Here is a 13478-nt window from a genome sequence, read left to right on the forward strand (position 1 = left end):
ACTTGAAGGTATATATTGTCCCCAAATGTGAAATAGTTGTGGGTGAGGACAAAATCACAAAGTTCAGCCACCAGGTTAGCTGTGACATTATCAGGGATACTGTTCCTGATAGCTTGTAGTCCATCTTTGTGTGGAATATTGGTGTAGAGGGCTTCTACGTCCATAGTGGCCAGGATGGTGTTTTCTGGAAGATCACCGATGGATTGTAGTTTCCTCAGGAAGTCAGTGGTGTCTCAAAAATAGCTGGGAGTGCTGGTAGCGTAGGGTCTGAGGAGAGAGTCTACATAACCAGACAAGCCTGATGTTAGGTGCCAATGCCTGAGATGATGGGGCGTCCAGGATATCCAGGTTTATGGATCTTGGGTAGCAAATAGAATACCCCTGGTCGGGGTTCTAGGCATGTGTCTGTACAGATTTGTTCCTGTGCTTTGTCAGGGAGTTTTTTTAGCAGATGGTGTAGTTTCTTTAGGTAATCCTCAGTGGGATCAGAGGATAATGGCCTGTAGAATGTGGTGTTATTGAGCTGTCTAGCAGCCTCTTGGTCATATTCCAATTTATTCATGATGACGACAGCACCTCCTTTGTCAGCCTTTTTGATTATGATGTCAGGGTTGTTTCTGAGGCTGTAGATGGCGTTGTGTTCAGCATTGCTGAGGTTATGTGGCAAGTGATGTTGCTTTTCCACCATTTCAGCCTTTGCACGGTGACGGAAGCAATCTATGTAGAAATCTAGTCTGTTGTTTCGACCGTCCAGAGGAGTTGGATAGCCATTCACAGTCTTTGTTTAATCCTGATCTGATGGTGTCAAATTTGCAAATGAACTGGAGCTCAAGCAGTTTCTCTTTGGAGTCTGGTCCTGAAGTTTTTTTGCTGTAAGATGGCTACCTTTACATCTGCTATTGTGTGGCCAGGGAGGTTGAAGTGTTCTCCTACAGGTTTTTGTATATTGCCATTCCTGATATCTGACTTGTGTCCATTTATCCTCTTGCGTAGTGACTGTCCAGTTTGGCCAATGTACATAGCAGAGGGGCATTGCTGGCATGATGGCATATATAACATTGGTGGACGTGCAGGTGAATGAGCCGGTGATGTTGTAGCTGATCTGGTTAGGTCCTGTGATGGTGTTGCCGGTGTAGATATGTGGGCAGAGTTGGCATCGAGGTTTGTTGCATGGGTTGGTTCCTGAGTTAGAGTTGTTATGGTGCGGTGCGTGGTTGCTGGTGAGAATATGCTTAAGGTTGGCGGGTTGTCTGTGGGCGAGGACTGGCCTGCCTCCCAAGGTCTGTGAAAGTGAGGGATCATTGTCCAGGATGGGTTGTAGATCACTGATGATGCGTTGGAGAGGTTTAAGCTGAGGACTGTAGGTGATGGCCAGTGGAGTTCTGTTGGTTTCTTTTTTGGGCCTGTCTTGTAGCAGGAGGCTTCTGGGTACACGTCTGGCTCTGTTGATTTGTTTCTTTATTTCCTTGTGTGGGTATCGTAGTTTTGAGAATGCTTGGTGAAGATCTTGTAGGTGTTGGTCTCTGACTGAGGGGTTGGAGCAGGTGCGGTTGTACCTCAGCGCTTGGCTGTAGACGATGGATCGTGTGGTGTGTCCGGGGTGGAAGCTGGAGGCATGAAGGTAGGCGTAGCGGTCGGTGGGTTTTTGGTATAGGGTGGTGTTAACGTGGCCATCGCTTATTTGTACTGTGATGTCTAGGAAGTGGACCTCCCGTGTAGATTGGTCCAGGCTGAGGTTGATGGTGGGGTGGAAGCTGTTAAAATCATGGTCCCTGATTGAACTAACCTGGTTATCTCCATACTGATTTATACCTGCCTCTGGAAATTTCCATTACTTGCATCTGAAGAAGTGAGGTTCTTACCCACGAAAGCTTATGCTCCCAATACTTCTGTTAGTCTCAAAGGTGCCACAGGACCCTCTGTTGCTTTTTACAGATTCAGACTAACACGGCTACCCCTCTGATACTTTCAGAAGTGGTGTGCCGAATCTTCATTTATTCACTCTAATTTAAGGTTTCACGTGCCAATAATACATTTTAACATTTTTAGAAGGTCTCTTTCTATAAGTCTATAATATATAACTAAACTATTGTATGTAAAGTAAATAAGGTTTTTAAAATGTTTAAGAAGCTTCATTTAAAATTAAATTAAAATGCAGAGCCCCCCGGACCGGGGGCCAGGACCCAGGCACTGTGAGTGCCACTGAAAATCAGCTCGCGTGCCGCCTTTGGCACGCGTGCCATAGGTTGCCTACCCCTCATCTAGTGTGACCTGTATAACACACAGACTTCTCTGTTAATTCCTATTTGAACCAGAACAGATCCATTAGAAAAACATTCCAGCTTGATTTAAAAATGATCAGTGATGGAGAATCCACCACATCCCTTGGCAAGTTGTTCCAATGGTTATTTATCCTCACTATTAAAAATGTGCACCTTATTTCCAGTCTGACTTTTCCTAGCTTCAACTTCCAACCACTAGGTCTTGTTAGATCTTTCTCTGCTAGACCGAAGAGCCCATTAAAAAAGATTTGTGGCCCATGTATGTACTTACAGACTGTGACCAAGTCACCTATTAAACTTCTCTTTGATAAGCTAAATGAATTGAGCTCCTGGAGTCTCTCACTATCAGGCAGGTTTTTCAACCCTTTAATCATTCTCCTGGCTCTTCTCTGAACCCTCTCTACTTTAATCCACATCCTTCTTGGAAGTGTGGGCATCAGAACTGGACACAGTATTCCAGCAGTGGTTGCACCAGTGCCAGATACCGAGGTAACGGAACCTCCCTACTCGAGATCCCCCATTTATACATCCAAAGATCACATTAGCCCTTCTGTTGTTCTACCTTCACTGTCTGCTCACGAATGGCTGGGTTGGTGTCCAGGAAGCCGTGCACAACGTGGGGAAAGATCTGGGTGTTGACGGTGGGTTCGTTGAGGTATTGGATGAAGTTTTCCATCTGCAACACACACACACACAGGCATGTGCCGCCAGTCAGGACTTAACGTTTGGTCTAGTGCTGAGGAAGATCTATGCACAGTCAAAATTAGCACGGCTCAACACCATCTGTTCCTTAGAGGTTTTTACGGTCAGGCTTGACAAAGCCCTGGCTGGGATGATTTAGTTGGGAATTGGTCCTGCTTTGAGCAAGGGGTTGGACTAGATGACCTCCTGAGGTCCCTTCCAACCCTGATATTCTATGATTCTATGATCTGGGGAAAGCCAAGAGGAGAACCCAGATGTCCTGATTCCCAATCACCTATTCTAAGCCCTTGACATCACACCTTTCCACAGCCAGGAACAGATCCAGAAATCCTGGCTCCGAGTCACCCCTGCAGCACGCTTCTTCCCAGAGCTGGGTACAGAACCCAGGCGATCTAATTCTCAGTCCCCTTGTCCTAACAACTAAGGGGTACTCTCTCCCAAAGTAGAACCCAAAAATCCGGTCTGCTAATTCTTTGATCTAGCCACAAAACCATTCCCCTCCCAGAACTGAGACTAGAACCCAGGAGTCCCAACTCCCATTCTCCTTGGTTCTAACCACTAGACAGGCACCATTCCCCTCCCAGAGCCAGGAACAGAACCCAAAAGTTCAGACTCCCAGTTCCCTCCCTGTTCTAACGAGAACAGAAAAACATTGCTCCTGCCTACCCGTCTGAGCTCTGGATCCGCCCAAGTGCACAGATGCAAAACGAGGCTGATCACTGACCTGCTGCAGCAGCCGTATCCTCATGGCTCGGTCGGTGGAGGAGAACATTTTGACGATGACAGGAATGATCTTCTGCTGATACTCTTCAGTGTTCAGGAACTTCCCCACCTGCAAAAACACTGGAAGTTAAAGAGGAGGCTTTCATCCTGGAGGAGATGAGGGGCATGCAAAGCTTTAGTGCGGAGATGGAAAGTAGTGACGTGGGCCCATAAGCCTTCCAGAGAAAAGATACTCCTAGCTGGGCCACACAAAGAAATTAATCTGTAGGTGTTCCTGGAGTACTGACTTCAGCTCTTGGCACCATCTCCAACATGGTCCATATATCTCGGGAATGGAGTCCCCATATTTTTATTTATATATATATATATATACACACACACACACATACACACACACACACACCCCCTGCAAGGTCATGTGTCACTTGATGAGGAATGTGTAGTGATGACACACCTCTCTGGCCTCAGTTTCCCTTTTCCTGGCATGGGGTGGGGTAAAGTAGGGGAAGGGGGGGTGGGAATGAGAGAGCACACAGAGCCCTGGCATGGCGGGAGAATCAAGGACTCTGATATAGGTGGAGTGAATGTAGCACATCCAGCCCGCCATGAGAGGTGGGCGTTGCAGGGAGTCCCTGAACGAGAGGGTGGTTCACAGGCCACTTGTGCGGGAAATGGAGAGATGCAAGGACCTCTGATGTATGCAACATGTGCAGCCTACAGAAGCTGCGAAGCGCGCGACCCCTTAATAGGGTAGTTTAGCCCTAAAATGCCTCTCTCCCCCAAGCACACCAACTTCACTGAGTCACAGGCGGAGATCCAGCCTTCTAGGGCTCTAGCGAACAGAGCAACAGTCTGTTCTCACTTTGAACTGTCCCTATAGTGTTACTTTGTGTTTGCCTGTCTCCTCCCTGTCCCTTCCATAGGTCCTGCTCAGTCACAGGAGATCTCCAGCAGCAACTGCTCCCCCCTCCCCACAAGCAAAGTCCACTTGCCAGCAGTCCTTGCTCACTCTGGGAACTACAATCCTCAGAATGCCCAGAGACAGGAAACAGGCCTGTAGCCCCATCCCGTCACAAGATGTAAACAGAGGAATGCCACCATTAGAACAGCAGCTCACCTTGAAGAGTGGGGTCAGGATGACAGCACCAGCACTACCAAACTCAAAGGCCGTCAGCAGTTGTGGGAGAATCTTGTGCCGGCAGAAATCTTCGGGGAAGGTGTCTAGGTTGTTGCTCAGCTCCTGGAAGAACTTCTGCCGTTCTGCTGGTTCCTTAATCTGCCAGGACAGGGGGAAAAGGAAATGGGGTCACAGGGCAGACTAGCCTGCTCCTTGTGGTTCCATTTTGCCCTTTGGGGCTGCCAACAAGAGAATCAATGACAATGATGGCTTGGATGCCGCAGTCTCCTCTCCCACTAGATAATGGATGGAAATACAGCAAGTTCTTGTTCTACCATACAGGGGCATGAATTTCCAGCTCTGCTAACATGGGCTGGAGTTGAACCAGTGACTTAAAGCTGAAGTGGTCTTTATCCTATATAACCCTGAACCCACCAGTTCCTCCCACAACTTGGGGCCACATCAGAACTAATGCCTTGTGGAATGAAAAGACACCTTACCCCTTTCCCTGCCCCCTAACCCAATCAGTCCCCATACCCTGCGGCAGGATTGACGCCAGTACTCCCTAGAGAGGAAAGGCCTGACATCCCATTCCCCACCTCCCTGATCCAGCTAGTCTCCCCCACAGAGCAGGTGCCCTCTGGAGAGGAAGGGCTTCATATCCCATTCCCCACCACAGCCAGTTCCCTCTCAACCTCCCCCCAAAATGAACTGTGCTCCAGAAGCCACTTTTCCCCATCAAGCGAACATATAACGGACCCAAGACAAAGGTCAGTACTGCCCAAGGCAAGTTCAATGGGCCCATAAACCAATGCAGGGGGTCCTCAAGCCCCAACAATTGATTGGACACTCTCTTGGGCACCTCTGGCCTACATAGAGTTCTAATACTTTCCACCCCTCCTGACCGGAGGTGACAAGGCTACAGGCATCGTTCTCACCTGGATCTCTTCCAGGAAAAGGTTGGTCTCTACAAAGCTGTTCTTCATGAAGCCATTGGGGCCCCGGCAGTTCTGGAGGAACTTGGCAGGGTTGGGGCGGATTTTGGGGTTGGCCCCCACCAGTTCACAGTAGTGGGGGACCAGCGACTTGGGGATCTGGAGGATACACAGATTCTACAGTCAAGAAGAGGTGTTCCTCGTGTGTTAAGCATTTGCTATGTATACTAATTAGTTTGGGATCTTTTCAGCTTGAATGGCAAAGCAGCTGACAATGGCCAATGGATCTCATTATCCCTGTTTTAGGAATGAGGAAACTGGGGCACAGGAAAACAGGCTGAGCTGCCCAAGATGACACAGCAACTCCATGGCAGAACTGGGAAGAGAACCCAGGAATCCTGACTCCTGTCCCCACGCCTCCCAAAACTGGGGATAGAATCCAGGAGTCCTGGCTGCTTCCCCTCCCCCACACTAATCACTAGACTTCCCACCCCTTCCCTCCCAGAACTGGGAGTAGAACTCAGGAGCCCTGACTCCCAGCCCCTCCTGCTCTAACCCCTAGACCCCACTCCCCCTAGAGTTCTCAGCTCCCAGTCCTGTGCCCTATCTATTGCACTCCACTGCTATTCTACAGCACAATCACAAAACTCTTTACCAACCCGTTTGAAATTGCACTGCTCCGTAAGGAACAGTACCTGCACATAGGCTGCGTAAAGCAGAGAGTGATCTGCAATCCTTGTCATGCTCCTATAAGTTTGGCCAATAAACAAAACAGAAGGGCCACTATTTAGCCACAGGATGGACAGACGCAGGGTAATATGCTATCAGTTCCCCACCAATGCATCCCTATAGAAAATTGCATCGACTCACCCTCTCATTAACAGGGTGAAGCTGATGGTTAGCTCTGGGGCGTGTGGCCTAGCGAACTGGGACAAAGGAGACTTCAGTTCTATTCCTGGCTCTACCATTGGCCTGCTGGGTAACATCTTGCCCCCTCTGTGCCTCAGTTTCCCCATCTGTAAAATGGGAATAATGAGTCTAACCTCCTCTGTAAAGCCTCTATGATCTATTGATGAAAAGTGCTACATAAGAGCTAGGGTCTATTATTACTGAAGTCAATGGGGCCTGAAAGACACATTCTCCCCCCACAGCATATTGTGAGACCCACCAGCAATCAACATTCCCTGCTGGGTCCCTTCTGTGTGTAACCCTGATCCACTCCATGCGGTGCTCTGTCCACCTCTAGCCATGGCTGGGCCACTGACAGAGGTTGATGGGTCTGCTACAGCCTGGTTCTTTTAGCACACGTCACAGAGGCTCCTGATTCCGGGTTTGATTCCTGTTGCCAACAACCCACCCACCGGTGTAATATTACAAGTAGAGGGATTGGAGCCAGGCAGATCTGCTGATTAATTACTTTGCCAGGCCCTATCAACAGAGCGGGTGGGAAGGGAACTGACCACATTACCTTGCCGAGGGATCGCAAGGAGGACGGGCGGGGCAGGGTGCCATTGAAAACCTCCCAGATGAGGCAGCCAAGACGCCACATGTCCGCAGACCTGGCACAGCAGAAGAACAGATGTAACTTTCCCAATGGTTTCCCCATGGGGAAGGAAAATGCAACCCAGCTGTATTTTGCATAGCATGATCCATACAAACTACACCCCCAGACACTTTAGGGTTAGGCAGAAGGGCTATGCAGGGAAATAAACAATAGGGGAGCTTGAAATGAGACGGAGGCTCTTGCATGCGCGTGCACACACACTGTCGAGAGGTGGCAGGGATTAGATAAGCAGAACGGCTCGTAGAGGGGGATACAACAATTCTGTTTGCAGACAAGCGTCTTGCACACACAGAGAAGAAGCAGGTGCTAGGTGAACTGAGAGAAGAGCAGAGAGAGATGCAGGAAGGAGGATTCCTGAGGGCAAGGGGCTGCAGAGGAAAAGGCTCTTGCACATGCACACAGCAGGACATTGCGGAGAAAGAAAGACTAGGTTATGGAGGGTGACTGGAGAAAGATCACAGAGTACGGCACAATAAGCAAAGCTCATAGCCCCTTCTATACCCTGGGCTGTGTTAGTTATTGGGCTCAATGCAGGAATCACAGGGAAAAATTCTCTGGCCTGTGTCAAACAAGAGATCAGACATAATGGTCCCTTCTGGTCTTAACATCTACAAATCTATTTGTATTACGGTAGTGTCTAGAGAGGCCCTGACAGAGATTGGGAGGCCTCTGTCGTGCCGGGTGCACTGCAGACCTCACTCAGCTGAAATTAGACGAAGGTTTCTGACCGTCAGAGGGGTGAAATATTGGAACGGCCTTCCGAGGGAAACGGTGGGGGCGAGGGACTTGTCTGGCTTTAAGATTAAGTTAGATAAGTTTATGGAGGGAATGGCTTAATGGTAAAACATAGTTGTCAAGGAAAACCAAGCAATGGTAGGTAAATAGCATAATGGCTAAAAGGGGTCAGGATGGAGACTCTTGCCTATATGCTCGGGGTCTTACTGATCACCATATTTGGGGTCGGGAAGGAATTTTCCTCCAGGGCAGATTGGCTGAGCCTCTGGAGGTTTTTCGCCTTCCTCCGCAGCATGGGGCAGGGATCTCTAGCAGGAGGGTCTCTGCCGATTGAGGTCACTAATAACAGGATTGGGGACTTCAGCAGCAGAGTCCAGGGAAGGGGCGGGGACGGTTTTATGGCCTGCAGCGTGCAGGGGGTCAGACCAGATGATCATAATGGTCCCTTCTGACCTTAAAGTCTATGAGTCTATGAGCTGAGATTAGGGGGCCCATCATGCTGGGCACTGCACAGTCACACAGTGAGAGAGAGTCTCTGCCCCGAAAGAGCTTGCAGTCTAACTAGATAAAAGGGTGGGAGGAGAGTAACGGGCTCCTCCCCATCTCCCACTCACCATTTCTCCCCAGGGGTTTTGCTGTTATCTGTTTTCTCTGGTGGGTCGTATCTTTCCAGCTCAGGGATCCCTTTCCGAGGCGGGGTGTTGTCACCCTGGGTCGAGTACATGTAATCCAGGCCACCCAGCTTCCACTCACCAGCGCGGTCCACAAAAACAGCAGACATGCACACATTATTGTGGATGAGGTTGCAGTCATTCACCAGGAAGCTGAGAGCTTTCTGGAAAGGCAAGGGAAGGACAAGTGAGAGGAGCAGTCAGCTAGGACCCTCGTGAGAAGAATCTTAGAGACAGAATGGTCTAGTTGAGGGGTGGGATTGGGAGTCAGAACTCCTGCGTTCCATTCCCAGTTTAGGACAGGAATGGGGTCTGGTGGGTTAGAGCAGGGAAGTCTGGGAGCCAAGGTTCCTGGGTTCCATTCTTAGCTGTAGGTCATCAGTGGGGTCTAGCTGTGAGAGAAGAGCGGGGCAGCTGGGAGTCAGGACTCCTGGGTTCTATTGCCAGCTCTGCAACTGATTCCCTGTGTGCCCTTGGAGAAGTCACCTTCCTTTTCCACACCTCAGTTTCCCCATCTATAAAATGGGGATGAATGCTATTCACTTGACTCATAGTTGGTTTACCCCAGCATCCTGGATCAGACAATATGATAACATAGTTGGGAATGGCAGAAGTCTCTTTCTAACCTCAGTTGGGTCTAACCTGGACAGTTCTACCCCTGGACAGATCAAGGGATCATTGGCAGGACTGCAGCCCTCAATAGCTATACCTGGTTAAAGAAGAAGCAGAAGTGGTGTGTTCTGTCTGGGCAGAACTCGAAAACTCACCAGGGTGCCGCAAAATAAATGATCATTATTACTATGGCAGCACACTGCTCCACTAAAACTAGGCTTGGAAAGATTAGATTTTTATTGGTAAATCTCGATTTCACTGAACACACAAACCAAGGGAAAAATATCTCCTTCAATAACAGAAATGTACAGCTAGGCAAAGTAAGAAAAATGCTGTTTAAACACATAGTAGAGTTTGATTAAAGGATATTTACTTTTTATATTCTGATATGTGAAGTTGACAGTTTGTTTTAACGGCTATAAAGCCTTAACTTTTTGAAACTCAACATCTACTGCCATTAAATAATTAGCCTGAGACCTCTATTGTCTAACCGCACTCCCATAATTTCCTGCAACTGTGAAAATTTAAAATCAATAAAAACTGAAAAACAGGTTAAAAATAAAGATCAATATTATCTGTCAAAATTAAAAACAATAAAAATCTAATTCTGGCAAGCTTAATTAAAACTGAGGGGCAACCAAGACTGGGGGCTGTGGGCAAAGGAGTTGGTGTTTTAGGATTTTCTATATAGGCACAACCCATCTACTTGAGATCACTGTATCTTACCACAATCTGATGGAGGCCCCACGATATCTCCTGTTCGTTTAACCCTTCAGAGTCTGCTTTCGACTTCAGGTAAGTACTCAGAGATGTCACAGGCTCTGTCACCACGTGCAAACATTTCTCCGTCTATCCCCCCCCACAAAAAAAACACCATGTTTCTTTTTGTTACAGAAGCACCCAGAGGCTCCAACTGAGATTGGAGCCCCTTTGTGCTGGGCACGTTAATAGTAGTATTACAGTAGCATTGTGAAGCCCCAACCAAGATTGAAAGGTCCTGTTGGACCTGGCGTTGCACAGACCACCCCCACAACTGAGATCAGGGGTCCTGTCGGATAGGACGTCACAAAGACCCCCACAACTGAGATCAGAGAGGCACTGCACAACCCCCCTCCAACGGAGATTGGGGCCCCTGTTATGCGAGGCACTGTACAACCCCCTCCAACTGAGATTGGGGTCCCTGTTGTGCCAGGCACTGCACAATGCTCTCCCTTCCCTCACTAATTGAAAGCAAGGACCCCTTAGTGTCAGTCACTGTGCAGAATCTCCCAACCAAGATAGGGGACTGTACAGACACACACATCCCAGCAAGATCAGGGACCCCCATTGTGCCAGGCTCCACACAGATCCCCCCACAAATGAGATCAAGGGACCCTTCGTGCCAGCCACTGCACAGACACCACTGCCACAGACAACAGTGACTAACCCATCCCCATTAGAGGGTCCAGCATGCAGCCCCTGGCATAGCAAAAGGCCCAGATCTCTGTCAGGATCCATGCGGTGCCCTAAAGAGGAATGCCAATCTTGTTCAGGGTTGCTGGGCCCTACCGTAATACAAGTAAACAGATAATAAATAAATGCATCCACTATAGGAAGACAAAAGTGTAATACACTGTGCTGTCCCACTGCAAGCTGGACATGTCGGGTCATACCGCTTTATCCAAATTCAGGATTGACTGCAGTTTCATAAAGGCAGCGGATAAATAACATAATTCCATCCAGTATCAAGCTAGCACCCTAAGCATTGGTGTTTTTCAGCCTAGGAAACACACTCTGGGGCAGAGATCACCCTTTACTCCGTGCCCGATGTGATTCAAATCCAGCCCTGTTCAGGGCCTCAAAAACCACCGCAAACCAAAATCATCATAATCATCAAAGCCTGTAGACATGGCCACAATACGAAATCATAAATATAACAGACGCTTGGTACCGCCACAAATAAAAATCATAACCAGTACCTCCAATCCGTCAATGTAGGACAGAATATTGGGGTGTCGGAGGGTTTTAAAGCGTTTGAAAGCTGCCTTGGCGACCTGTGTCTGTTCATCCGAATTAGGTTTAACTTCATAGACGAAAACAGATACCAGATCCCCTGTGGTCTGAAGAAAAACAAAAAAGTGTTATGTGCTATTTATTTAAGGGAGTCTATCGTCCTATAGTATCTGAGCAGTGCTATTATCCCCATTGTACAGATGGTGAAACTGAGGGACAGAAAAAGGATGCGACTTTGCCAGAAGCTGGGAATGGGTGACAGGGGATGGATGGATCACTTGATGATTGTCCTGTTCTGTTCATTCCCTCTGAAGCACCTGGCACTGGCCACTGTCAGAAGACAGGATACTGGGCTAGATGGACCTTTGGTCTGACCCAGTATGGCCGTTCTTATGTTCTTACTTGCCCACAGGTCACATGGGGAGTCTATGGAATTGAACCCAGGTCTCCTGTGTCCCATGCTGGCATTCAAATTGCTGGCTCATCTTTCCTCCTATGTGGGGGGAGGGGAGTCAGGGATGGTCTGTTTGGGGGAGGCAATGTAGTCTAGTGGACAGAGCATTGCATTCACAAGACTTGGGTTCTATTCCAGGCTCAACTACTGGCCTGCTAGGTGACATTTGGCAAGTCCCATCCCCACTCTGTGCCTCAGTTTCCGCACATATAAAATGGGGATGATACCAACTTGCTTTGAAAGGGGGTTTTGTGATCTACTGCTGAAAAGCTCCATACCAGAGCTAGGTATTAAATAATTATTACTATTTTTATTATATGGACCCTATAATGAGGGTAACTGTCTGCCTCTGGGGTGGAACACAGCAGCCACTCTGGAAGCAGGCTAAACCCTCCCATTTTCATGCTGCTATTTGTCCCCTGACCCTAGGCGACTACAATTAGTACTAGATCCAGACCTTGGATGTCCCCCAGCTGCTTTGGAAAGTGGTGTGTGTGTGTGTGTATGGGGGAGACCCTTGAGACTAAGGAGGAACTAGATAAGCCCTCAACTGGGGGTCCCTGGACCTTTTATTTTTGGGGATGCTCAGGAGTGGGGAGAGCTTGGAGGGACCCTGAAAATCCTTGTTACTGGGGGAGGAATAGCCTAGAGGACCCCCTGAAACATCCTTCCATCCGAGTGGGGTCCCCCTGGAACCCCTTCTATCCTTGAGAACAGTATCTGAGTGGGGGCTTGGACCACACCGTCCCATAAACCAGGGGAGAAGCAGAACTCTGGGGATCATTAAACACCTGTTCTCAGGGGTCCTGGAAACCCTGCCTCAGTCCAAGAGCTCTCTGAAACTCCCCCTTTACACCAAGAGCAGGGCTTGAACCCCACCCCCTTTATCCCCCACCTCTAGCTCAGGCTGGGGAAGGGGAGCCTGGATACCCTCTACACCCCGGCCTAGGGATGAGGGCATAGAAACCCACTCTTGAACGCCGGACTGGGGGGGGAGACCTCGCCCCGTACCCCGGGTTGGGGAGGGAGAGGCCTGGAAACCTACCTCCCCCCCCCCCGGTACCCCTGGGTGTGGAGCCTGGAAACCTCTCCCCCTCCCCCGGGTTGGGGACCTTGGAAAACCCCACCCCCGTACCCCGGGCTAGAGAGGGGGAAGCCTGGAAACCTACCTCCCCCCCATAGCCCTGTCTGGGGAGCCTGGAAACCTCCCCCCGTACCCCGGGCTGGGGAGGAGGAGGCCTGAAAACCTCCCCCTGTGTCCCGGGCTGGCGGTGCCGGTGGCGGCGGCTCCAGACCGGGGAGGCCCCGCCACGTCAGGCGGGCGGAAGACAGGCCGGGCCCAAGGGGGGGGATTCACCTTCCTCTTGCCCCGGTGCAGCTGCCAGGGCCCCGCAGGCTCCCCCCGCTCCGCGCCCGCCTCCGCGCCGAACTCATAGGGGAAATCCCGGACCGGGTCCCGGGAGAAGAACCACATCGTCCGGCCGGGCCGCTCCGGGACCGGGATCCGGCTCCTCCGGGCTGCGCGGAGCAGACGGGCCGCCAAGGGGCAGCAGAGAGCGCTGCGCTGCGGTGGGGGGAGCGGGGAAGGAGGCTGGGAGGGGCTGGGGGCTGAGCAGGGGAGCAATGATGGGGGAGGGGAAGGCCTGGGGCAGAGCTAATCCCGGAAGCTGCCCCTCCTCTCCCAGCAGCCG

The 13478-nt window shown here is 50.0% G+C and overlaps 1 protein-coding gene across 2 annotated transcripts in view; it reads right to left on the reverse strand.

The window, feature by feature from the left end:
• Nucleotides 1-13378, reverse strand: part of SCYL1 (SCY1 like pseudokinase 1) — a 28848-nt gene extending 15470 nt beyond the window's left edge. The window contains exons 1-9 of one of the 2 annotated variants that reach the window (XM_065553038.1): nucleotides 13145-13378; nucleotides 11300-11440; nucleotides 10068-10190; nucleotides 8673-8893; nucleotides 7228-7318; nucleotides 5763-5918; nucleotides 4825-4983; nucleotides 3709-3816; nucleotides 2845-2958 (exon numbers count right to left, since the gene is read on the reverse strand). In XM_065553038.1, coding sequence (XP_065409110.1) covers nucleotides 2845-2958; nucleotides 3709-3816; nucleotides 4825-4983; nucleotides 5763-5918; nucleotides 7228-7318; nucleotides 8673-8893; nucleotides 10068-10190; nucleotides 11300-11440; nucleotides 13145-13261 — 1230 coding nt within the window. In that variant the 5' untranslated portion in view covers nucleotides 13262-13378. The remainder of the gene's footprint in view (nucleotides 1-2844; nucleotides 2959-3708; nucleotides 3817-4824; nucleotides 4984-5762; nucleotides 5919-7227; nucleotides 7319-8672; nucleotides 8894-10067; nucleotides 10191-11299; nucleotides 11441-13144) is intronic. The other variant, XM_008179687.4, reaches the window with a different exon arrangement.
• Nucleotides 13379-13478: the final 100 nt, after the last annotated feature.

The sequence above is a fragment of the Chrysemys picta genome, chromosome 7, assembly GCF_011386835.1.
Source record: "Chrysemys picta bellii isolate R12L10 chromosome 7, ASM1138683v2, whole genome shotgun sequence".
Lineage (NCBI taxonomy): Eukaryota > Metazoa > Chordata > Testudines > Emydidae > Chrysemys > Chrysemys picta.